Here is a 26,621-nt window from a genome sequence, read left to right as displayed (position 1 = left end):
GCTCCATATGAGATGCACTTCTGACTAGATATGTGTAGGGTTGCACTACAAGTTAGCTTATCTTATGATGCAGAGCTGCATGATTTTCAATCTGTGTTACACTCTTGGACAATGGAGGCTCCATGATCACTGCAGATGGTGACAGCAGTCATGAAATTAAAAGACGCCTGCTTCTTGGGAGAAAAGCAATGACAAACCTAGATAGCACCTTAAAAAGTAGAGACATCACCTTGCCAACAAAGGTCCGTATAGTAAAAGCTATGGTTTTCCCAGTAGTGATGTATGGAAGTGAGAGCTGGACCATAAAGAAGGCTGATCGCCGAAGAATTGATGCTTTTGAATTATGGTGCTGGAGGAGACTCTGGAGAGTCCCATGGACTGCAAGAAGAACAAACCTATCCATTCTGAAGGAAATCAGCCCTGAGTGCTCCCTGGAAGGACAGATTGTGAAGCTGAGGCTCCAATACTTGGCCACCTCATGAGAAGAGAAGACTCCCTGGAAAAGACCCTGATGTTGGGAAAGATGGAGGGCACAAGGAGAAGGGGACGACAGAGGATGAGATGGTTGGATACTGTTCTCGAAGCTACCAGCATGAGTTTGACCAAACTGTGGGAGGCAGTGGAAGACAGGAGTGCCTGGCGTGCTCTGGTCCATGGGGTCACGAAGAGTTGGACGCGACTAAATGACTAAACAACAACAACAACAACACTCTTGGATTGTCTGTTTTCAGAGGCAGGTGAGCTCCGCTGTCCAGAAACCGCAAATGATGACCTGGCTTCTTCTGTTTTTGTTTTTATTTTGTAATGGGTTATCAAGCAGCACAGTGCAGCCACCACCTGGCTCCATCTATTGTTCTTCTCCTTGAACGCATGCCATCACTCACTGGCAACCCGACAGCATCTCAGGTCCTTCCAAAATCTAATAAACCTGAATTATAGTAAAGCAAATCTGAACTTTTGACCTTTTGTGCATTGCTTAGCCATTAAGGAAATGTCCATTCTTGTTTCTGTTGCAGAGGAAAACCGTCTGCATCCAAACTAATACTGAGAGGCTCTTGCATTATCCCTCCCCTCCGCCGGCACAGCGGGATAGAACAGAGCAGTCTTAGAATTGAACCCTGTAATATTGCCAGCAGGCGGCGCCAGAACATTCATTTTCCAGCGTGACCTTGCTCTTTGGGGACAGGTGAGCATATTAACCGGGAAATTGCAATTCTTTCCCTCAAAGAATTCTGGGCAGCGGGCACTGTAGTTTACCTCTCACAGAGTTACAATTTCCAGCAGCCTTTAAAAAAAAAAAAAAGAAGATTATATTTCAAAAATATTAGGGAGGTACAAGTTCATAAGACGATGTAGTAATAGATTTCTAAGCTTGTAGAGTTGTTTTAGTTCCCAGCAACCCTTAATAAATAAACTACAGCGCCCAGATTTCTTTGAGGTGGAAAATGTGCTTCAAATGTGCTTTAAAGGAACAGTGTGCCTGCAGCTCTTACCACTAACAATTGTCTTCCTGTCCAGTTAAACTAGGTAGAACTCTCTGTTAAAGTCAAGGACCTGGAGCAATTTCACCACAAGGAAAAGCTCAAATGGCTGTATAATAATAATAATAATAATAATAATAATAATAATAATAATAATTATTATTATTATTATTATTATTATTTATACCCACCCATCCGGCTGGGCTTCCCCAGCCACTCTGGGCGGCTTCCAACAAAATATTAAAATACAGTAATGTATCAAACATTAAAAGCTTCCCTAAACAGGGCTGCCTTCAGATGTCTTCTAAAAGTCTGGTAGTTGTTGTTCTCTTTGACATCTGGTGGGAGGGTGTTCCACAGGGCGGGTGCCGCTACTATAATATAAAATAATAATAATAATAATAATAATAATAATAATAATAATAATAAGAGGGCTTTTTTCAGCCAGAACTCTCTAGTGGGCACCATTGCTGTTCTGGCATTTCTTTTTCTAGAAAAATAGCACTGATGGGTACCCACGTACGACCAAGGTTCAAGTCCCCGCTCAGCTGTGAAGCTCACTGAGTGACCTTGGACCAGTCACTGCCTCTCAGGTTAACCTACCTCACAGGGTTGTTGTTGTGGAGATTAACTGAGGAGGAGTGGGGAGAATCATGTAACCCACCTTGAGCTCCTTGGAGCTATCAATCTGATAAATCATAATGTGAACAGAGACAAGGTTCCCTGACTTCCTGCTTCTATAATACTAGAATTCAGGATTACCCAAACGAATCAATCCAATGGAATTTGATTTGCAGCCAGTGGGAAGCCAGTTTCAGCCCAGGGCTGGGTTTGAGGGCAGCGGCTGTCCAACAGGGCAGGCTTCTTTCTCATCTTGAAGTAGGTACAGTGGTACCTCTGGTTATGTACTTAATTCATTCCGGAGGTCCGTTCTTAACCTGAAACTGTTCTTAACCTGAAGCACCACTTTAGCTAATGGGGCCTCCCGCTGCCGCTGCGCCGCCAGAGCGCAATTTCCGTTCTCATCCTGAAGCAAAGTTCTTAACCCGAGGTACTATTTCTGGGTTAGCGGAGTCTGTAACCTGAAGCGTATGTAACCCGGGGTACCACTGTATATTGCTAGCTCAAGAGCCCTCACCGAGACCTGAAGCCCAGAGTCTAAAATTACCTGCCTGCACTGCCGTTTTCAGCAAACCACCATTTCCAGTGAAGGTAAGAGCTGTTCAAAAGCGGAAGGATGGAGTAAGTGGGCTCTTTCTCCTCCTGGAAGCAGAAGGTGACCATCTGGCAGCCCAATCTGTAGTACATTTACGTAGCAGTTACATTCCAAGGCACCGTGCATTTAACTGAAGTTGCATATATTGGGAACACCACTGAAAAAGCCTGCAAAAACCTCCTTGCTCAGACTCCAACTCTCCACTGGCTTCAAAGGTCAGTGCAAAGGCTTGTGGGATTGCTAGATGCTGTTTTGCACCATTTTTGTTGCTTTTGCCATCTTTGGGGGTGTCATTTTTTACCCTTTAAGTGCCACTTCCAGGTTTGCAATAATGCGTGTGTGCACAACTGTGTACATATTGAACATGCATAAAATGGTTGTTGTCTGTATTGCAGATCCTGAAATAAGCAGGAAACTGGCACTCATAAACACCAGCCAGCAAGAATGATGGGAGCTGTTGTTGCAGAGGCACCAATCCCCATCTGATCCAAATCAATGCCAGTGTTGTCCAGACCATTTTCCGATGGATGCGACAGGCCTTCTCCTATGGCCTCATTGTTTCCATTTCCCTTACCTTGTTACACCAAGAGTGGCTAACTTGTGGTTCTCCAGATGTTGTTGGGACTCTAACTCCCATCAGCCCTGGCCAGCCAATAGACAGGGATGATGGGAGCTGAAGTCTAACAACATCTGGAGAGCCACAAGTTAGACACTTCTGGCCACTAGACTACACAGACCTCATGATGACACATTCAATGGATCTTAGTAACATAGGAAGCTGCCTTATTCTCTGAAATATACTCGGAGTCGAGAGTGGATTTCATGCTGTTTATTCAGCTCATAGTGGTGAGGAGGAATGAATGTTCCCCCCAAATATCTGCTTTATATACATTATTTACACAATGGGCCCCACGTGATTGGCTAATTCCCGGATTCTCCTGTAGGCCAATCAGGTTGTGGATTCACTTACACCTGGAGCTGGATTGCGTGGCTCCTGCAGACCAATCATACTGCTGCATTGTTCTAGGACCAATCAGACTGCTGCATTCTGAATCCTCTTGTTCTAGGACCAATCAGACTGCTGCATTTTGGATCCTATTCAACTCAGTACATAACATTCTCAGTCAGGACTCAGGACACCAAACTCAGTATTGTCTACCCTGAATAGTAGAAGCTCTCCAGGGTTTCAGACTGAAGACATTCCCAGCCCTGCCTGGAGATGTTGGGGATTAAATCCAGACCCTTCTGTATGTCAAGCAGATACTCTGCCCTTGAGCCATGACACTTCTTACAGTCCTATTGTGTTAAAATGGGCTCAGCTGGCTCAAATACAAGTATTTTCCCCTAGTTTGCCATGCCCGTGTCGTTATTCCTAATTAGCTGATAGGGTTATCAATGCAAAACAACAGAAGCTTAATTCAAATTAACTGGGGGTAAAATGCAGTTTTGGAAAATGGCCATTTTGAGATTATTTGAATTTTTGAACTCTGTTGAACTTATCTCCAAGTAAGCAGATTTAGAAATTGCTTTCAAATTATTTAACAAACAAAGGACTTATGCAGCCCTCTCTAATGCAGTGGGAAGTAAATCCCACTGAATCCTATGCAAGTTAAAGGCAAAGGGACCCCTGACCATTAGGTCCTGTCGAGGCCCACTCTGTGGTTGCGGTGCTCATCTTGCTTTATTGGCCGAGGGAGCGAGCGTACAGCTTCCAGGTCATGTGGCCAGCATGACTAAGTCGCTTCTGGTGAAACCAGAGCAGCGCACAGAAACACTGTTTACCTTCCCGCCGGAGCGGTACCTATTTATCTACTTGCACTTTGATGTGCTTTCGAACTGCTAGGATGGCAGGAGCAGGGACCGAGCAATGGGAGCTCACCCCGTTGCGGGGATTCGAACCGCCGACCTTCTGATCGACAAGCCCTAGGCTCTGTGGTTTAATCCACAGTGCCACCCGCATCCTTCCTATGCAAATTAAGGGTGCGTAAAATTGAGGGTTTGTGGGTGCTCTGTAGTTAGACAGGGTAGGAAATAATGAGAAATTCTTTGGTGGGATGAAGCCATTGCAGGGCAGAGTGCCAGAGTAAGATGGAGGCAGTCTGGGTTCAAATTCTTACTTATTGGAGAAGTGTGTAGTCTCTTTCCACCTACCTCGTAGCGTTGTTGTGAGAAGAAGAATGGCTTGTTCAATGGCTACATGGCTAAACTCTAGGAGTTTCTGGAAAGCATGGGGGAAGGAAGGAGGAGAAGGCTCTTGTGCTTGGTCCTCTGTGGTTTCCCCACAAGCATCACTGACTCAGTCAGCCACTGGCCTGATCTAGCAGGTGAGAGAGAGAAAGAGCGAGAGCGAGAGAGAGAGGAGCCATGCCCTTTAATAGAAGAAACATAGGAAGCTGCCTTATACTGAGTCAGACCATTGGTCCATCTAGCTCCATATTGTCTACACTGACTAGCAGCAGCCCTCTCGGGTTTGAAGCAGGGGTGTCTGTCTGCCAGCGATCTATGCAGATGCCAGGAATTGAACCTGGAATCTTCTGCCTGCAAGACAGATGCTCTGTCACTGAGCTCTCAGCCCCTATTGGACAATACTTGGTCTTCATGTCCCAGAAGGCAAAGTGAGCTCTAGAAAAGTTATACAGTGGTACCTTGGTTCTGAAAGGCCTTGGTTCTCAAACGCCTTGGTACTCAAACGCCGAAAACCTGAAGTAAGTGTTCCAGTTTTTGAACTTTTTTCGGAAGCCGAACGTCCGATGCGCTTGTCGGCTATTGTTTCCGGGGTGCTTGCACCAATCAGAAGCTGCGCCTTGGTTTTCAAACATTTTGGAAGTCAAACAGACTTCCAGAATGGATTAAGTTTGGCGCTTTTGTTTTTGCTATTTATTTTGCGTTTTTGTTTTTGAGGCTTTTTTTGGTTAATTTGTTTTTTTAACTGTGTGGAACCCAGTTCAGCAACTGATTGATTGATTGTGTGACTGCGGAAATGGTCAAAAGCCCACCATCCGAGGAATGACTATCATCAGTGCAGGTAAGAAAAAAAAATAATTTTGATTTTTATCATCTACAATACTGACTTATTTATTTTATAGTACAGTACAGTGGTACCTCGGGTTACATACGCTTCAGCTTACATACGCTTCAGGTTACACACTCTGCTAACCCAGAAATAGTGCTTCAGGTTAAGAACTTTGCTTCAGGATGAGAACAGAAATTGTGCTCCGGCGGCGCAGCAGTAGCAGGAGGCCCCATTAGCTAAAGTGGTGCTTCAGGTTAAGAACAGTTTCAGGTTAAGAACGGACTTCCAGAACGAATTAAGTACTCAGCCCTCGGTACCACTGTACATTGATTATTGTTTTCATTTTATGGATCGATGGTCTCGTTAGATGGTAAAATTCATTTTAAATTGCTGTTTTAGGGGTTGTTTTCAAAAGTCTGGAACTGATTAATCCGTTTTGCATTCCTTTCTATGGGGAAAGCCCACCTTGGTTTTGGAATGCTTTGGTTTTGGAACGGACTTCCGGTACGGATTAAGTTTGAGAACCAAGGTACCAGTGTATAGCAAAACGATCCCGGGTCAATGCCTCGGGAATCCTGCTTCCAAACCATTAGAAACCCAAATTGCAGGATAAGGCTGCAGAGGTCCTTTCACTGAGCGGCGGCGAAAGAGGACAGCAAGGGGAAGGAAGGCCGAGGCGACCGCAAGAGCGTCACCGGGGGCTGACTGGGTCGGTTTCTGGAGGGTTTTGCAACGGAGATAAAAGCGCCGGAGGGTAATTGCAAGAGCGTTTATTCTGGCCCCGTGGCCCAGCGTGGGCTGCCTGCAGCCACTTCAAAGAGGTGTTTTAAGCAGCAGTCAAAGCTCAGCAACCAAAAAGAACATCGCACTCCCTGATGCAACCATCCCGCTTCACGACCCTGAAAACAGGAAATGCCCAATATGATCGCATATATTTCACTTACGTTGCAGATTTTCAGCATCCGGCAGGAATGCCCGTGTGTCGCTTTGGCACCCAGGTCCTTTACAGGCAAAGTTGCTTCGGAGGGTCCCCAACCAACCCCCTCCCCCTCCCCTGGGCTTCCGTACGTTTCACAGCCGCCAGGCAAACAGACGTCCATCGGGCTTTCCTAAGCAATGGAGGAAATTTAATCTGGTGCGCCTGGAAACACAGGAGCCCTTTTCGAAATGAAAGCTGGCAGCCGCTCACGTCTTGATCCGATAGTATTTGCTCGAGGTACACCCTAATGATTGAAGGGGTTGCCCCAACCATTCTGGGCGACTTCCAGCAAAATATAGAAACACAATAAAACACCAAAGATAAAAAACTTCCTTATGCAGGGCTGCCTTGCTATAGGATCAGGCTTTAAGCATGCTTTGGATTTCCATATTGTGGGACCGACGCGTGGCCTTGAGTCAAACCGCTTGGACTTTAAATGATATGTGGACTGAGCCATTATTTAGACCGACGCGCAGCGCGATCCTAACCCTGTCTACACATCAAACGTAAGTCCTCCTAAATTCGGTGGGGCCCACTTCTAAGCAAGTGGGTTTTGAATGGCAGCCTTCATCGCCCTGACACTTTTAGGGTTGTGTTAGCACTAGAGGACGCCGGGAGCGCGATTAATTCAGGGCTAGGTAGCCTGAACCTAGACAGCATCTTAAAAAGTAGAGACATCACCTTGCCAACAAAGGTCCGTATAGTAAAAGCTATGGTTTTCCCAGTAGTGATGTATGGAAGTGAGAGCTGGACCATAAAGAAGGCTGATCGCGGAAAAATTGATGCTTTTGAATTATGGTGCTGGAGGAGACTCTTGAGAGTCCCATGGACTGCAAGAAGAATAAACCTATCCATTCTGAAGGAAATCAGCCCTGAGTGCTTCCTGGAAGGACAGATCGTGAAGCTGAGGCTCCAATACTTGGCCACCTCATGAGAAGAGAAGACTCCTTGGAAAAGACCATGACGTTGGGAAAGATGGAGGGCACAAGGAGAAGGGGACGACAGAAGACGAGATGTTTGGATAGTGTTCTCGAAGCTACCCGCATGAGTTTGACCAAACTGCGGGAGGCAGTGGAAGACAGGAGTGCCTGGCGTGCTCTGGTCCATGGAGTCATGAAGAGTCGGACACGACTAAATGACTAAACAACAACAACAGCAGGTAGCCTCTGGCTCTGTAGATGTTGCTGGACTCAACTCCCATCAGCCCCAGTGAGCTTCGCCAGCGGTCACGGATTATGGGAGCTGCAGTTCAGCACCATCTTCAGAGTCCAGAATCCTCACCCCTGAATTAGAGGAGGCAGGAAGGTGACCTCTCTCCCCGTCTTTTCACTCCGCTCCAGTTCCCGCGGGGACGAAAATGCCATTAAAATCAGTGTCGCGCCCTCCTCTCCCAAGGATGAACACCTGAGATTAAGGTGTTTAATCGCCTTTAAAGAGTCAATGCGTGTTTTTTAAAGCCCCGCCAAGGACTACGGTACCGATTTAGTCACCGGTTAGACTCCTTTTTACTTAGATCGTTTTATATCGGTTCATACCCGCGCGCGTGTGTGTACGCGTGTATGTCTACGTGTACTTACACCTACAGAGAGACTCCAGCTCAGAGGAAAGAAATAGAGTCATGGGATGCCTTTGGGATGGGGGTCATCTATAAAAGGCGGCCTCAGGAAACGGCTAAACTGAAGGGGTAGGAGAGGAAGCGCAGGGGGGATTTAAGGAAAGCCAGAGAAAGAGGAGAGGGCGACGTGTTGGAGCAACGCCAGGCCGCCTTCAGTTGGGGCAACAAAGCAACCAGCCAGACCAAAAACCAGCAACAAGCCGCATTCTCCGTGCTGGGGCGAAACTCTCCTTCCTTTTGCAGGTGGGCAGTTCCCCTCTCATCTTCACCAGCCTTTCTTTCCGACCATATTGGCTGCTGCTCATAGTTGCATTTCCTTCAGCATTGGGTGCGCTGCGAAGGCCCACATTTGTTTGGAAACGCCGCACGAATTTTTGCAGGGGTTTTTTTGGCTCACGCAGGTGCAAGGCGACCGCCGACGACTTGAGGACTTCTTTTTCTCTTTGTGAAGATTAGACGGTAACCCAAGCCCGGTCACACGTGTATGTGACCTTGCACGTGTGAATTATTATTAGTAGCATTAGTATTAATTAAATTTGTATACCGCCCTATACCCGTAGGTCTCAGGGCGGTTCACAACATAAAATCACAGCCATTTCTTTCTCCCAATCCAAATTTAAGCACTTGCTTCCGTGTAGACCTCTGTAGGCTTGCGCTCTTAGTAAGGCTGCAATCTTATCCATGGCTGCCTGCCTGTTTCCCCCCTCTCAAAACTATAATTTTCAGCACCCTTAACAAAACTACAGCTCCTGTGATTTTTTTTTCATATGAGGAGGGAATGTGCTTTAAATGCACCGCGTGCACGCAGCCCATAACTTGCAACGTAAGAACAGCCTGCAGGATCAGACCCATCTAGCCCAGCATCTGGCTCTCACGGTGGCCAACCGGGTGCCCACAGGAAGCCCCAAAGGAGGACACAAGAGCACCAGCAACCTCCCCACTTGTGATTCCCAGCAACGGACATTCAGAGGCATATACAGTCAATTCCATTTCAAGGCCATCCAAGTTGGTGGCCCTTGCTACTTCTTGTGGCAGTGCGTTCCATAGGTTAACCACGCGCTGTGTGACTTGGGGAAAAAGTACTTTCTGAACATGGAGGTCTCCAGAGCCGAGATTGTGGCCGCAAGGCAGCTCAGGAGGACGGAGTCGTTCCCTGGCTGCAACCCCCTGCTTCTTCTGCTCCAGGAGAAAGAAGAGGGTAAGCAGGAAGCGGAGCGGCTTTGCAGAGCCCAGGTCATCTCCTGTTTTTGATGGGCTCCAAGGCGGCCTAAATGAGCGGATGCGCCTGCGAGATTGGGGGCCCAAAATAGAAGCGCCTTCAGTATTTTAGGATCCAGCAGAAATCCTTATTTCTTCCGGAGGGGGAGAGAGAGAGAGAGAGAGAAGAAAAGGAGAGGGGGGAGGGAGGGAGAAAAACACACACACTCCATAATGAGCCGGAGCGCTTCCCTTCTCGATATTTGTGCAACTTTATCTCGACCGGCAAGTTGCGGGGGTGACGCAAATCCGCCCCTGTGTATTACAACCACGAAAATAAATGCGAGGAAACCAATTCCCTTCTAGCAATGAAAACATAAATATACAGCTGCGACTTTTCCCTTTAATCTTCCCATCCGGGGGACTTCGCGAAAAGTCCCCGATGAACTCGGAGGGGAACTTAGCCCAGCCAGGCAGATGGGATGGAGAGCAGGAGGAGGCCTGGAGAGAGATTCGCAGGGGAGGGAGGGAGGGTGTGTTTGTGTGCACAATTTTAAAACTTTAAAAATAAATCCTGACTAACCCCCCACAGAGCGATTGCCACCCTTCTTTCTGCAATTGGTAAACCCAACTCAATACTGTTTTCACTGACTGGCAGCGGTTTCCCGGGGCTCCAAACGGAGGTCTCTCTCACTCTCTCAACCCTACCTGGAAATGCCATGTGAGCCATGGCTGCCCCCCCAATTTATTTTCCCCCTAGGAAAATTTATGTCCCAGCCCCGGTGACAAGCTGGATGCCCAAACCTGCAAGCAGCAGGCTTTATTTGTCCATTTAATTGCATGTCTTCCAAGGAGCTCAAAGCAAAGTCTCCTTGGAAGAAAATTCCCAGGTACAAAGAGGCCTTTCCTCGCTGGAGGTATTTATGCATAGGCTAGAAGGCCATCCGTCCGGGATGCTGGTGTAGCTGCATCCTGTACTGTAGATTCTGTGTAAATGGTCACTTCTATCTATGTAATTAGATAGCCCCGCCCTCTCCTCAAATCTCACAGCAACCCTGTGAGGTGGGCTAGACTGAAAGATAGCTGGCAATGTCCCACTGTCACACAATCCGATTAAGGTCCATTTGATCCAGCTTTCAGCTTCTAACAACGGGCAGCCAAGAAGGATCACAAACAGACCGCGAGGGCGATGACCAGTCGCTGTTATCTGTCTTCAGCATCTGGTATGTACAGGCAAACTCTGCCCATGGAAGCTCTGTGGCTAGTAATAGTGGACGGACACATTGGCAGGCTAGTAGCAGTAGTAAAGCTAAGGGTGCTTTCATCAACCACCTAAGGTAGAGGTAAGCAGGGAATCCTGGAGCAGTGAGTTCCGCAAGTCAAGTCGTGAAGAAGCACTTCTTTTCCGAACAGGGCAACAATATTCTGGGTGAAAGCTGCTGCTCTTTCGCTTTTTCTCTGGAGAGAAGCGATTTCTGGGTGGTTGTGGGTCTTTCGGTGCTCTTTCAAAAATAACCATAACAGACGGCTCCCACCCCGCGAAGAATCCCCCACCAGGGCCGCAGCTTTCCTTTCCCGCTCCATCCAAGGCGCGAGGAGGCGCAGCCCGAGGTCAGCCTTTTCATTGTAGCATATTTGGGAGAGTATTTCCTACAAGTTATTTTTAGATATCCTTAGGCATTTAAAAGTTGATCGAGCGGTTTCCCTTCTCCCCTCCCCCGCATTTTTCCGTTCCTTTATCCAAAATGTGCTCTGCCTCGCCCCCCCCCCAAAGATTATCCAATACACACAAAATAGATTTGGGGTCGTCGGCAGATCGGCTTCCTTTTTAGCACGGCGGCGACTACAAAAGGGCGAAGGAAAACGTTTCGTTGTGAAGGCCAGAGGCCCAACTCCACCTCTGTGAGACTAGAACGTGGTGCCCATTTAGTGTATTTCATATTATTTCACACATCGCCGCGGTGATTTTCCGAGGGAGCTTAAATTTGTCTGGGTGTTGTTGTTCTCGTTGTTTTACTCTTTCCAAACTAAACAATAGTATCTATCCATGAGACACTGATTCGTGTAACTGACGAGCCAATTCGCCATCCCAGACCTTAAATCGATCTCGACTCAGTTGCAACTTAGAACCGTAGGTCCCTGTCCAAACATGTTTACTTGAAAGTAAACCTTCCCTGATGTTCCCGTTCCTTAATTGAACCGATTTAGAAAGGAGGCTCCAGGCTGCGCTCTTAATACAACCATATCCAGTGAAGCGGAGTCCAGTTGAAACGAAGGCGAATGACTTATCATTTTGCTTTTTAAGAGTTTGTTTTTTAAAAACATTTCTGCTAGAACAGGAATAGAGAACCTGCGACCCTCCAGATGTTGTTGGACTACGATTCCTATCCTCCCTGACCTTGAATGAGGCTGATGGGAGTTGGAGTCCATAAAGATCTGGAGTGACTCCGATTCCCAATTCCTGGTCCAGAATGGGAATTCTGGGAATGCGAGCAATCCTCCAGAATTTGTCCAACCTCTGCCTTTTTTATCCTCTTCGCCGGATTGAGAAAAGGGCTGTTTTTGCTATTCGAAATCCACCCACTTAGCAGTTAATTGGGCTTTTGTAATGTTTTCGTTTTCAGTAAATCAATAAATGGGACTTTCATCCCCCTCACCCACTGGCAATTCTTCCACTAGCTGTCGTGGAAAAGGGCTGCAGCCACGCAAGCCGGCCCTCGTCCAGGTGAAACCGAAGTCCCTGGGCCATGATCCAAAGAAATAAATCGCTTTTGATTTCAGGGGGAAAGTCCTTTAGTCACATACGCGGTTGAAACCAGCGGAATCCCAACTTTGAAACGGACGGCTTCCCTTAATTTTTAGAGGCGGGGATCATTACACTGAAGCAATTCCAATTATCTTCGGTGGCATTTACTCTCAAGTAAAGATACTCAGGGTTAGGAGCTCCTTCATACCAAAACACTAATTCTTGGGAAGCAAACCACTGGGATTTACATTTATAATTCCCCGAAAACCCGCCTGCTTTATTGTAACAGGGATTTGGATAGGGGTGCTATTTGTTAAAATAAATCTTCAATTTTTGTGTAGGAACTTTGCAAGGTGAAGTTTTGCAACTCCTCTCTCTCTGTGAATAATGTGGTTTCCCACCCTGAAAGAATTGGTTTTCTCTTTCACTCATGGCCTTACATTATTGATATTTGGGCTGTGATCCTAACTACGCTAGCTTGATAACTGGAGGAGTTCCGTCGAAACTGAGCAACCCCCCTAGGTTCCAGTCGCCAAATAGGGCTGGTGATCAAGTCGCCGATCATATCCTTGATCCTCAGGGAAGAATTGATTCTTCTCCTTCGGATGCAGGCGCCCTGCCGTATTCTTCAGAGGACTGCCTGCTGTGTCAGTTTCAGCCTAATTCATCGTATATTAATAGAAAACCACAATTGCAATTGATCAGAAGTTAGAAGCTGCAGTGATTAAATACTAGGCGTCCAAGAATGCAACCCATTTTTCTCTTCTAGCTGCTGAGAGGCCGCACCTCCCTCCCGAAGCACAATCGTGTGCCATTATGAGTGAACAGCACTCACTATCGTGCACAAATCTGTACATTAATCCGCGCGTAATTTTGATTCTTGCAACAAAGGAAAAACAGAAGGATGGAAACATATTAAACCTAAAGAGACCCCAGTTTCATCCAGGTGCGGGGCGGATACTAAGGGAAATTAACAGGCTGCAGGAAAAGGTGACAAGTGGGAGAAAAACGGAGTGGCTTTTGGCACAACCGACTCTGCAGTTTTGACAGGTGAAATGTTAAAATCTATGCATGAGATTCATGAAATACTTTTAACGCTGGGATATGTCTTCCCGGCACTCGATATTCAAAATAGCACGCCGAAAGATGTGCTTATTCTCTCGCAGCCATGTCCAGAGAAACACACCTTTAGTCCTGCGTTAGTTAACAGCCCTTTGAATCGAGGATTGTGAGGCTTCCATTCAACAACTCTTTCTCTCTCTCTGTCCCCTCTCTCTGTGTATCTGTATGTGCGCACGCGCGCACGTATTTTCAAAAGAGCTGCACACAGCCCAGCCAGCCATGGCTAAGGCCATTTAAGCCCCCTTGACGTCATTGGGAAAATGACGCGCAGGTAGCACACCCTCTCCCGTGGAAATCAGTGCCTCATTCCATGCAAAACTTGTGTGACTGGTTTTTTTTTTTGGGGGGGGGGGGTCTTTGTGTCTCTACCTGCTCAGTGAAAAATCTTGCCATTTCTTCCAACATTTCAACCATTTAAATGTAATGGAATGTAAATGTCTTTAAATAACCTCCACTTTATCCTCAGCACATTACAAGAAACCCTTCTGAAGTTAATGGCACTACTTCTGCTTCGACTATGGCTGTCAGTATACAGAAAAGATAGATTAAATGCTTACGTTATCAAGCAAATGTCAGCTCCTGTCTCTGTTTAAACCGTATGCACAATTTACAGTGCAATCCTAGGCACGTCTACTCGGAAGTAAGTCCCATTGGGCTCACTGAGATTCACTGCCAGGAAAGTGTAAATAGGATCGCAGCCTTATGAAGTGTATGGATGCCTATTGGTTTTGTGGGAAGACAAACTTAACTGATGATAGATTTTAAAACGTAATTTTAAATAAAAAGCAACCTTTAATAGGATTCTCATTCACTTGAGCGAAGCGCCCTCTTCTAGTATTTCTATTTAAGCCCAGACTTTTTTTGTCTAAATGGGATTATTTCGTCTTAACTAGTTGCTGGATCTGCAGGAAGCATACTGTATACCTTTGACTTTGGCATATATTTTTTAAAAAATAGGATACCAGACATTTAAAGTTCATCACTTTGAGGATCCACTGACTTAAACGGGAGAATTAAGCACTGAAAATTAAGCACCATTTAAACATTCCCATTGAACTCAGTGGAATAGAACTTTCGATGATCTGGTAGAATATTGCGAATTCGACTGCCATGGTTGTTCTAGGCATCCTATTGGAAATAATCTCTACTGAACCCCATGGGACTCACGTCTGACTAAACATACATAGGATGCACATTTACATTTTTATCACATACAAATCAAAGATCACCTGTCTGGGCTGATATTTTTTGTTTGTAGCACATTCTGAAGCAAAGGTTCGTGTTGTTTGCGCTACCGCTCTCTCTTTTGGCGAGGGCTCTCTCTCAATAAAATATTAAAGTGTTTTACTGCACATTATACGAACCTGCCTTTTCCGGGTCAGACCATTAGTCCACCTAGCCCAGTACTGTATTGGTCTTATCTACACTTAACAGCGACTCTCCAACAATGTTTGCAGGAACTCGACATTTTTTTCTACGCTACCTGGAGATGCCGGGGATTGAACCCGCGATTCTGCATGCAAAGCAAGAGCCACCAGACGGGGCCTTTCTGTCCTGCCCGAACAATTCAGAAGCTCATTTTGTTTTCAGGAAGCAGAAAGACATCTCTATGAAGGTTTAATCTTTCTTCCCAATCCGCAAAATTTTATACTTTATTAGGGAAGGAGACGCCCTTTCCATTAAATTATAGAGATCGAAAATCTGTGGCAGCGCCTGATACTGCTGGACTCTGACTCCCAGCAGCCCCCACCCCAAAGGTCCAGGATGGTGAGAATCGTGGTCCAGTTACCCCCCCTCTCGCTAACGAGGCCTCCTCGCTCCCTCTTCCTCTTTGAAAGCGGCGTTGGGAGGAATGCGAATTGACTCCGGATTGTTCACCGCCTCCAGGAAACGGAAAGAAAGGCAAGACAGCCCTGCGTCGGACCTCTTTGCGCCTCGTCCTTTGAGAGGGTGCAGCAAAGAAGGGCCATTACAGGCTGTTGAGCCAGAATCTTCCCCCTTCTCCTTGGCGCAGGCAGAAGCAGCGGGCATCCCTGCCCCTTCCTCCTCCTTGGCGCGCAGGAGGCGTGGCTCGCCGCCGCCCCGCCCCTTCGTCCTTCCTCGGCTACACCTCCGCTCCTCCGATTGGTCGCCGGCCGCCCAATCCGCTGTGCCAGGAGAAGTGTTTGCTCTTTTGACGCCACGTTCGAAGGAGGGAAAACAGAAAAGAAAAAAAACCTGGGTTCGGGGGGAGGCGCTGCTTGGCGGAGCGAGGTGGGCGGGCGGCTCCTTTTCCTTCTCTCGGCGTTCCCCTCCTCCTCCTCCTCGAGAGGGGAGTTTCTCCCCCGCGCCTAGTTGTTGTTATTTGGTTTGACGCGCCTGTCTTTCCCCGCCGGCTCGCCTCGCCCAGCGCTGCGTGTCCCCGCTCGGCTCCTCCAGCGATGCGCGCAGGCCGAGAGGCACTTAGCGGACGCTGACGATCTTCCTTCGACGGCCGCTGAACTTTTCCTCCAGCAGCAGCAGCAGCAGCAGCCGGAGCCGGGCGTGGAGGGCTCTCCCTGGGCCCCGGCAGGATGTACACGGCCGGCCTGGCGCCCTTTTACGCCTCCAACTTCAGCCTGTGGTCGGCGGCTTACTGCGCCCCGTCGGGGCCCGGCTGCTTCCCGCTGGATCCGTCGGGGCTCAAGAAACCTTCCTTCTGCATCGCGGACATTCTGCACGCCGCCGCCAGCGCCGCCGGGGAGGCGTCGTCGGTGGACGGGCTGCCCGGAGCGCCCGCGCTGGCCGCGCACCTGGGGGCCGTGCATGCCCACTCGCAGTTCCACGCCGCGGCCTCCCCGCTCCGGCCCACGCCCCTGGTGGCCCCCGACGGGGCCGTCGCCTTCCCCGCTCGCCTGTCGCCTCTCTCCGCTGCTTTCCACCACCCTCACCCGCAGCAGCACCGCTCTCCCGGAGGAGGCAGGGGCCCCAGCCACCAGACTCATCCCGGCTCGGCGCCCGCGCCCTCCAGCAAAGACTTGAAGTTTGGGATTGACCGCATTTTATCCGCCGAGTTTGACCCGAAACTCAAGGAAAGCAACACGCTGAGAGGTAGAGAGAAAGCCGAGGGTTTATTTTGTTTTATTTTTTAAATCCCCACCCTCTTCCCCATCCCCACCCCACTGGTGAATTTAAGGAGTCCTGCTTCTGAAGCAGGAAAGGGGGTTTGTGCGGATTGACAGGGAACCCTCATTCATTCCAATGGACGTTGAGCGCAATTTCGCCGTCGATCGTGCTCATAGCTGTATCGATCTCGTGCGTGTGTCTGTTTGTATAAAAATGCATGACTCTATGGATAATTAAATAGGGAGGCAGTGAGACAGATAGGCAAGCCCCTCCGATTTCGGAGTTTGATTCCTGGAATTATATGTATGGAAATATTAAATGATAGCCATGTCCATAATTTAAAAGATTCGTGCCTTAGAAAAATGACAGCCCGGCATAGCTGTCAATTTTTCCCTTTTCTTGCGAGGAATCCTATTCGGAATAAGGGAATTTCCCTTTAAAAAAGGGGAAAGTTGACAGCTATGCTGCCCGGTTCAGCTCCTGGCATTTCAGGGCCCCTGGAGAAGGGCTGTGGTGGGTACCCTAGCCAGGAAGGCGAGCGTTATTTCGCCCCTGCCCTTCATGTGGGTGCCCCCCCCCGGGCATCTGAGTTGACCACGGTGGGCTGGATTGTCCTTTGGTCTGATCCGGCTGGGCGCTTCTAATGTTCTCAGGAGAGATGGTGATTCTAGCGGCCTTCACCAGTTCGTGGATAGGTAGGTGCAACCCCGAGTATTTGCGCTGGGTGAAACGTAAGTTTCATCGCGTAATCGACGTGCTTTTCGGGTGGGGAAGGAACCCAGCGCCTTCATATTTGTGCTGGTTGTTGCTCAACGGAGCGCCCAGTTGAGCAATCGGCTTGCTTAAAAGTTTCAGAAAGCAGCAGCAGCAACAAACAGAGGCCACCAGCCTCCCCATTCCGGCACGTATTTACTTGGAAGTAAGTTTCTTGGATTTCGACATTGCAGTGAAAGCATGCTTAAGCTCACTTTCTTCTGAAACCAGTGCGACTTAAATCATCGACGTATTTCTTTTGTCCCATCCCCAAACAAGCTCAATCCTGGAATTGTTCTTTGGGGTAGTGGGGTCTGGGGAGAGAGAAAATGACCTTGGGGGCATATCCACCCCAAAGACTGCCAACTCTAGCATGGAGGCCTGGGGAACTGGATGGAAATAATATCCCATTGCAGTCAGGGCTAAATATTCCCATTGATGCGAACAAGGAGGAACTGTACCCAAGGTGGTTTCACTTCTCCATTTGGTAAATGGGTCGTGAACGCTTGGATTCCGAGGGTGACTCACAGACAGACCTCTTCCCTTCCAGTGGGATTTTTGAGAGCCACCCCCCCAAGTCATTATTGTTGTTGCTGTTGTTATTCTCTCTCGGAACCGTGCCAGATCCACACCATAGCTAAGGCAAATCGCTTGGATCAAAACTCAGTGGGCCCCAAATCCTCCTCTACAAGCTTGGCTAAAAAATAAAAATCCCTTGACCCCAACGGAACTTCTCTGCCAAGTCAATACGTTCGCCATTCCCTTCGGACATAAATCCAAGAGTGTCGGGTTAAAAGTGTGCCGGATCACGAGCGGGAGCTCAATCCAGACGTGTTAGTGAAACTAATAATTGCAGAGAGTGAGCGCAGCTTTTTGACAGGGGCGGGGGGGCTGAGAGAAAGGCGTGTGTTTTCACGGTAAAGCGCCTCTGTACCCCAATAATGTTGGTTTGGAGATTCTGCTCTGATCCGCCAATCCCCTCTGCTTCTTCCTTGATCTTTCTCCCAACACCTTCTGCCCTGGACCTTGCGAAATAGGAGGATCGTTCAAACCACCCCGCGCCAAAGAGCTTAATTGGGGGAAGTTAATGTTCCCATTTATTGCCATCAAACCTGCCCTGGTAACACAGGGTTAGTTCTCTGGGTTACTTCTCGACTTCAGTCCGGAGTACCTCCGCAGGAAAAAAGTTGGGGATTGCAACCCATCCTAAGCAAAACCAGAACAACCCACCGCCCGCATCCTGAACCTAAGAAGGTTTACCCGGGAGGATAGTCCCATTCCTTTCAACCGGACGGGGGTGGGGAGGGCTCGCTTCCAAGTCAAAAATAAAATTAAATATCTGTAACACTGTGGGTGGGTGTGAGTGGAAAAGGCAGCTTCAAGGCTCCTCCGCCTTGAACATTTACTCGGGAGTAAAACCATTGAACGGAACGGTGCTCCTTCTGGGTGTAATTAGCAGCCTCGCCACCGTCCAACAACGTCGTGCAAAAGCCCACCATTCTTCCCGTCTGCCTAGACAAGGGTAAGCCGCGCTCCCGGCAGGGTAGGACTTTGGGGGGGTTAGAAGTGGAGGCCCCCCTCAGCAAATGAGCAGGAGGCTCCCCAAGAACAGCAGGATTGGCTCCCCGTATTTCCAAGTGAGGGAAGCAAAAGGCACGACCGGGCGGGGGATCCCAAAGAAGGGCCTCTCCACAAGACCTAATTCTGCCCAGAGTCTAAACTGCCTTAACCTGGCTGTAAGGGAACGTGCGCCTTTTCTCTCTCCTTGCCTTCTTCTGTAACCGAGCTCTCCTTGTTCCTGTGCCCGCAGATTTGACTTCCTTATTAACCACCAGTCGCCCATCTGGGGTTCATCTCCCCGCCTTACAGCCTCCGGCCGGCCAGTTCTTCGCGTCTCTAGAGCCCATTAACGAGACCTCCGCGGTCCTGGGGCCTTTAAACACAACCCCAAGGAATTCCGTTCAGCACCAGTTTCAAGACACTTTTCCAGGTACAGACGCACCCTTCTTTTAAACCCGCATCCAGCGCGCGCGGGGCGACCCCCTTCTGCCCCAAGCCATCCTTTCGCTCTGCTCTCCGGCGTTCACATTCCCAGGAACGCGCGCGGTTTACTTGGGAGTAAGGGCCGTGGGAGTCAATGGGACTTACGGTCAAGCAAACCTGCAGAAGGCTCGATTAGGCGCCAGATCCTAACAACCGCGCCGTCCAAGCGCGCGTTCTTTAGGATCGCGGTAGGGCGCCATTGCGAGTTTTTGGTGGTGGCGGCGGGCTGTGAGTGCCCAGCTCCTAACCGTGTGTGTAGGAACGATGTGGTAAGAGAGAGAGCCTTGAGGATTGAGAGGGGGTGCTTGCGAGAATTTGGCACCCCCCGGCCTTGCCTAAAAGCAATCCTAAAAGGCTGTTCATACTTGGAAGAAATGTTCCCATGGGATCCACGGGCTGCTTACACTGCAAAGAGAAGTAGGTGCTGTTTGGAAAGTCATGAGTTTACAGGTAGCTCACCTTCAGGAACAATCGGGGAATGGGAGGGGATTTAAGGGGGGCACGATCTTCAACAGACCTGATCTCCAACACTAACGGTGCCTAAAAGTAAAAGAAAGGTCGAACTCATGTGTGGGGTGAACTTATAAAGTGGGGTGGGAGGGTGGGGTGAGTGCTTTGAAATAAATCGAGAGTACCCGTTAAGTGTTATTTTGCAAAAAAAGGTGACATCTATTGTTAGGCTATTCCCTAAGAGACCCATGGGTCTTTTATTAGTGCCCGAATCCTGAAGGTGTTGGGCTACCAGTGCGCCCCACTGAACGCGCTTCGCCCTTTGCTTCTTTGGCGCCTCGGCCCCTCATTCAACACCTCTCTCTCTCTCTCTCTCTCTCTCTCTCTCTCTCTCTCTCTCCTCCATTCCTCTATTCCTCCCTCCTTCCTTGGTGCCTTCCTTCCTTCCACCCTGCAGGGCCTTACGCGGTGCTCACCAAAGACACGCTGCCTCAGACCTACAAGCGGAAGCGCTCGTGGTCCCGAGCGGTTTTCTCCAACCTCCAAAGGAAAGGCTTGGAGAAGCGCTTCGAAATCCAGAAGTACGTCACCAAGCCGGACAGAAAACAGCTGGCAGCCATGCTGGGACTCACGGACGCGCAGGTAAGCGCTTGCGCGGGGGCGGATCCCTGGTTCGACGCGCCAGGGAAACAGAAAAAGAGCCTAAGGTTAGGATCGGGTTAACTTAACAATCAGTGAAATGTAGTATCAGTAAAAGTCTGGATGAGAGGACATTTCCCCTTTATTTCAAGAGGGCAGGCCTTTAATCATCATCATCTTTATGATGTTTTACAAATTCCAGAGAAGTAGGGGTGACACTCTCTCTCTCACACACACACACACACACACACACACACACACACACGAGTCTTACGCCACTTTAAAAACTGTTTGATTGTGGTATAAGCTTTCTTGAACTAGAGAACCCACGTAGTGAAATAAACGGGAACCTCGTCCACTAAGGCTACAATCCAGGACACGTTACAGATAGGTAGCCGTGTTGGTCTGCCATAGTCAAAACAAAAAAAAAATTTTCCCTTCCAGTAGCACCTTAAAGACCAACTAAGTTAGTTCTTGGTATGAGCTTTCGTGTGCTTGCACACTTCTTCAGATACACACTTCTGTATGTGGAAAAATTTTTTTTGTTTTGAATCCAGGACACGTTTAGGATTTCCCTGCAAAGCGTGCGCTCGATCCTGTGCGTATTTACCCCAAGAGAAGTTCCCCTGAATCGCTAAGCCTTGCATCTTTCGTTGCCGAGTTTGTTTGCGTTTGCTTCCGCGTAAACCAAAGCGGAGGTTCCCCCCTCCCACCATTGCAGTCTTGCGAACTAGCCCCCTTTGCGTCCAGCCGCACTGTTGGTGCGGAATCAGTAAAGGATCGGGCTGCGCGTTTGGGACGGAGGGGATTAGACAACCGTGGGCAGGCGGAGAGAAGAGAGGCATTGAGATACTTGCGCTCCCCACCCCCCTCGCCTCGGGCTTAATTTGTAAAGTATTGCAGCGTTGATATCTTCACATTGCTTCGTGCTTAGTAATGCAGTAAATACATGTCGATTTGCTGAAGCGAGCAAAGGGGGGAAAGGGACCAGAAGTTCACGCGAAGATTTATGTCAGTTACACCCGGATTGTTTGTTTTGGCTGCGAGTGGGAAAAGCCAGCGAGGAAGGACGAAATTGGCTGCGAAGGGAGATGAGGATTTGGGGGCTTTGACTGTGAAGCGCAGCCCTGGTAGGAAACGCAACTAAAGAAGCGGGGAGGCCGCGTGATATTTGGGTCTTGTGAAATGCTGCTTTGGAGGCAAGCTGCTGACTGTTAGACAAGGTCGAGGTGTTTCTGGTGGGGGTGAAAAAACACAAATGCTGCTTATGGGTGCAAAATCTTGCAAGCCAAACACCTTTCTCCTCGAGAGACCAGCCTCTCCCCACCTTCGAATGAGCTGTAGAACAGTCCAGCAGGACTCAAGGATATCCTCAAGGGATTTTTCAAAGTACTTTTCCAGCCCCTTATTTCATTGTAATGGAAAATATTCTATAGAAGGAATTATATCCCTTGCACACAGAGAATATTTCCCCTTGGCAATAGAACCTGAGCGGTGTAATAGAATCTAAGGCTATATGTTTGTGGTGTGTGTTTTTCGGAGTCTAGGGAAATATATTGGAATATATTTCTTCCTGAATACACACAGAATGTTAAGGTGTACTGAGGAACGTTTATTTATTTATTTATTCATTTCTTTTACATCCTATCTTTTTCTCTAAGGAGTTGACGGTGGATTGCATAGTAATAATAATAATAAATAATAAATTTTTATTTATACCCCGCCCTCCCTGGCCAGGGCTCAGGGCAGCCAACACCAAACATTAATTACAATAAAATGTAATAGAAAAAACAAACAAACAACAAACAATCAAACAAACAAAAACAAACAAACAAACAGTTAATTAAAATATGGCTTAAAATACAGCTTAAAATGCAGCCTCATTTTAGTAGTAGCCCATAAATCAAGACCACAAAGGGAGGAAACATAAGATATTCACCTGAGCCAGCTATCCATGCTGGTCCTAGATGGGCCAGCAAAAAAACCAAGGGCAAATTTGTATACCAAATCCCATATAAGGGGTCAGAGTGAGTCTAAGCTGAAGGCCAGGTGGAACAGCTCTGTCTTGCAGGCCCTGCGGAAAGATGTCAAATCCCGCAGGGCCCTGGTCTCTTGTGACAGAGCATTCCACCATGTCAGGACCAGTGCTGAAAAGGCCCTGGCCCTAGTTGAAACCAATCTAACTTCCTTGAGGCTTGGGACCTCCAATGTGTTGTTATTTATGGACCTTAAGGTCCTCGCGGGGCATACCAGGAGAGGCGGTCCCATAGGTATGAGGGTCCATAGTTCTTATTTAATCCCCACAACAACCCTGTGGGATAGGTAAGGCTGAGAGCGAGCGACAAGCCCAAGGTCACCCAGTGAGTTTAATGGCTGAGTGGAGATTTGAAACCTGGACACACTAACCATTGTACCACATGTACTATTTTCATTCATGTTAACCTAATTATATGCTGTACCCTACCTTTAAAAAGGATCAGGTTACCAGTATATAAACTGGTCCCAATCCAATTAAAGTTAATTTTCAGAAGCAACCAATCAATATTTTTGAGTAAAGATATACAGGATTATGCTTCAGGGTGCACCAAAAGTAACGGGATAAATTAGGTTACAACCCCAGTTACCTGAGAGTAAGCCCCATAGAATTCAATAGGCTTTACTTCTGAGTAGACATGGTTAGGATTAAGCTCATGACTATATTTTGTGGGATGAAGGGACATATAGGTATAATAAAGAATACACTATGACTGCAGTGCTGTGCATGTCCTACTGAACATCAGAGTTCTATTCAGTGGGGCCCAGTCCCATGCAGGATTAGACTTCACCATGTTGATAACTGTATAATTGTGACCACTGAACTTGAGAAAGGCAGTCACCTATAGCTGCTAAATCTGTATCTATAAAATACATTAATTAAATATAAATAAATCAATATCATGTAACCTCTTGCACCTAAGAGAACAAGCACAAATAAAGGAGACATCTAGGACATGATCCAACCAAAATCATGCACACTCCAGCCCCACTGATTTCAGTGGGAGAGTTCATATATGTTTACCAGTGTGATCATATGCACATTGGCTCAGAAGTAAGCCCCATTGACTCCAATGGGACTCACTCCCAGGAAAGTGTGTATGGGATTGCAGCATAAATCTCTCCTGGTTGAAAGCAGTGGGGTTTGAAAGAGCTTATCTTGGTCTGTGCCCTTGGTTTCTATAAGGACAATCCTACTGTCAGTTGGGAAAGACACACATACATGAAGAAGTGCAGCCCCAAATCATCGGTGTTAAAATATTTGTGTTCAAGTAGCATTTGCCTATGGAATATTAGAGATCAGCCACAAAGCCAGCAACATTGATTTAAAAGTGCAGCTGGTCTGCTATTGCCCTTGCCACCCAAGCTAGTCTGGCAGCAGGGAATCTGGGACTCCAGTAGAAAATTGGCAATAATTTATCCTAACCCTTATGTGAGCTTGCAAAGCTGAGCACTGTACTTTAGAGCCTGCTAAACAACTAAATATCAGTGATGAAAATACTTTTAGCTAAAAGAGAGAGAGGGGGGCATGAGATTGGAGGGAGTGGGGAATAAGGGACTGTGCTGTTCTATTGTGACAATGTGGAAGGCCTAATAAACTATATGGTAGACACATTGATTTCAAAAGATCACTTCCTCAATGAATGGTTGATATTTGCCTGCATAATGCAGGGATAGCAACTGCCATCCACGTAATATACATTGAGTTGTTTATTCAACATTTAGATCTATTCCAAGTACATCCATTGAAATCAACTCGCTTAGGCCCATTAATTCCTGTGAGTTTGCTCTGAGTATATCTGAGTTAGATGCAAGCCCCTTCGTTACAGCAGACTGGCTTTCTTTTCCTTTTCCTTTTTAATTCAAGTGTGTCCATTCAATATACTCAACCCCAAGAGAGAACTACAAAGCACTCCGGTGGCAGAGAAGAAAAACCTCAATGGGGATTTTGTGGCTAGTTGCCAGGAAAACACCTCTTCTAGATTAATACAGGAATCCCAGACATATTATCATTTGAGTGCAGGTCCCATCGATTTCAACAGAATACCCAAGTGGGCTTAGGGAGGAGATTACTAAGTAAAGAGTAAACATCTTTGGATTGCAGTTGTGTGTGTACTTGCCTAGCAGTTCCACTGAAATCTTTAGGGCTTACTTCTGAGTAAACAGTAGGATTGGCACTGCTACCCATCCACTTTGGAAGAACAATTCTAGGTTTTGCTATAGCCTCTCGATGCTGTATTTTAAACAATGTGTTCAATTTTCATGGGAGCCTATTATGAAAAATCAAGATGACAACTGCATTTACGGTCATTTCTTTCCCTTATTTCAAAATTTTTTTTTACATAACTGTTTTAATTTAAGGTAATTATTTTAAAAGATCGAAATAAGAGAGGCCAGAGTAATAATAAGTCTTTGTCTTTTGAACATACTTCCTATCTTCTCTAATTCATTTTTGTTCAAAAACTGGAAACGAGTGCTTTTCTTATTAAATTCAGATCTGCTCATTTCTGCTTAAGCTTGGGCTTGTGGGCCACTCTTTCCCAGATCTACTCAGCACAATGGGATCAAGTGCCCATGATTCCTGTGATGGCAAAAATTATTGGAGTAGGGAATAGAGGGGGTACTATAATACAGCTAAGTTGTGGACGGAGAAAATATTTTCTCTACGCTCATAAAACCTTCTAATAAAAAATAAAGGAAAACTCACACAATATTTCACACGTGTTCAGAATTGAACCCTGAAATTTATTTATTTTCCTATGCCCATGAAGACTAGAATGTTTTACTCTTTTAAAACATGAATTCCTTATTTTTATATCTCTGGGCCAGGGGTACAAGAACATGGGCTGGAGGTTAGTGGTGCCCTGGACCTTAGGAGAGGGATAATCGCAGTCTAGCCTCAGGCCCCCCATCTGATGCCCTGTGTGTCTCTGCTCTGCGGTTCACTTGCAGGTGAAAGTCTGGTTCCAGAACAGGCGCATGAAATGGAGGCACTCCAAGGAGGCGCAGGCGCAGAAGGACAAAGAGAAGGAGCCAGAAGAGAAGCCAACAGGGGGCGCTGCACCGACAGTCGAGGGAGAGGTGGAGCGCAGCCCTAGCCGCTCAGAAGGCGAGAGCGAATGCAGCGAGGCCGAATCCCTGGATCTGGAGCCCGGCAGCGATGTGGAACGGACTGAGGCGGGGGCCGACACCGAGCAGGCTCTGCAACGGCACAGCCCCGAGCTGCAACACCCGGCCGGATCGGAGACTGCAGTTCACCCTGAGCCGCCTTTGGCTCCCACAGGCCTGGACCAAGGCAGAGAACCTCTAAGGCGCCTGGAGCCTTCTTTTTGCCTACGGGACTCCCCATGACTGCCTCTCAGAGAACCAGCTATCTGTTTGGGAAGCCGCCAAAAGCCGAGTGATCGCCCCGCTTGGGAAATAGTAGCACCCCCTAACTGCAGGTGGGTGTGGGGTACAATAACCCCTAGGAAATATGTTATTTTTTATGAGGTAAACTACCTCTGAACTACCAGTTTTGGGGTACTAACCTCTGCTGCAGGTGGGAAGATCAGAGGTTTCTCGAACTATGTAGGGCATCAGCCCACAGCAGTGAGTGGGCTGTGGGGAGAGGGCAGTCCTGCTCAGCCTCAGGATCTAATAGGAAGGAAACTCACAGAAGTAGCTCAGGGGAGACCTTTCCCATCTTTGCTGGCAGAGGAGCCTTCCCGGGTCCAGGAAATCACAGAGACCATGTCTTCTTCTTTGTCCTTCTCTAACTCCCCCACCTTCCTCCCCTCATTCACAATGTGAAGTATTTCACCAACCCCAACCCCTTGCCAAAATGTGTTGCTTTGTGTAATCTGGCCAAGAAATACTGCACTGAAAAAAAGAAGAGAAAAGTAGACTGTAAATAAATTGTTTGTTTAATTTGTGATGTCTGGTTTTGTTACTAGATAGAACAGCCTAGTTGGGTTGATCCACAACTGGGACACAATTAAGACCTTTAGAGGCTCCAAATTATCTTCTGTACCATGAAAATAAATAAAAACAGTATTAAGAAAGAGAGGTTTTGGTACTCTCATATATATCTAATTCAAAATATGAACAATAATAAACCATAAAATAAAATTTTATTTTCCAAAATGAAACAAAACCTGCAGCAAGATGGAAAATAATGTTTATTTTTATATACTTCCACTTTATTTATATTTGAATTTATTTTTTTACTTTTTTCTAATTGCAAAGTCTTTGATCAGATCCTCAGAAC

At 47.4% G+C, this 26,621-nt stretch overlaps 1 protein-coding gene across 2 annotated transcripts; it reads left to right on the top strand.

Moving 5' to 3' along the window:
* The first annotated feature begins 15,573 nt into the window (after positions 1 to 15,573).
* HLX (H2.0 like homeobox) lies at positions 15,574 to 26,281 on the top strand. 2 transcript variants are annotated; one of them, XM_083605401.1, is made up of 4 exons: positions 15,578 to 16,438; positions 19,017 to 19,196; positions 20,157 to 20,341; positions 25,325 to 26,281. In XM_083605401.1, exons 1-4 carry the CDS (start codon positions 15,922 to 15,924, stop codon positions 25,721 to 25,723), a joined length of 1,281 nt encoding a protein of 426 aa, XP_083461527.1. In that variant the 5' UTR covers positions 15,578 to 15,921; the 3' UTR covers positions 25,724 to 26,281. The 2 variants fall into 2 exon arrangements, with proteins under 2 accessions (XP_083461528.1, XP_083461527.1); XM_083605402.1 differs by lacking the exon at positions 19,017 to 19,196 and having other exon boundaries at positions 15,574 to 16,438.
* The last annotated feature ends 340 nt before the right edge of the window (positions 26,282 to 26,621 follow it).

The sequence above is a fragment of the Podarcis filfolensis genome (genome assembly GCF_964270895.1).
Source record: "Podarcis filfolensis genome assembly, chromosome: 3".
Classification (NCBI taxonomy): Eukaryota; Metazoa; Chordata; class Lepidosauria; order Squamata; family Lacertidae; genus Podarcis; species Podarcis filfolensis.
The sequence above is the reverse complement of the archived record's forward strand: the minus strand, read 5'-3'. Positions and strand labels throughout refer to the sequence as shown.

Bases quoted from the DNA above. Each gene is read 5' to 3' on its own strand.
- HLX (XM_083605401.1), top strand. From the start codon at position 15,922: ATGTACACGGCCGGCCTGGCGCCCTTTTACGCCTCCAACTTCAGCCTG. The intron at 16,439-19,016 runs GTAGAGAGAAAG...CTGTGCCCGCAG, and splicing joins GGAAAGCAACACGCTGAGAG to ATTTGACTTCCTTATTAACC. The intron at 20,342-25,324 runs GTAAGCGCTTGC...GTTCACTTGCAG, and splicing joins TGGGACTCACGGACGCGCAG to GTGAAAGTCTGGTTCCAGAA.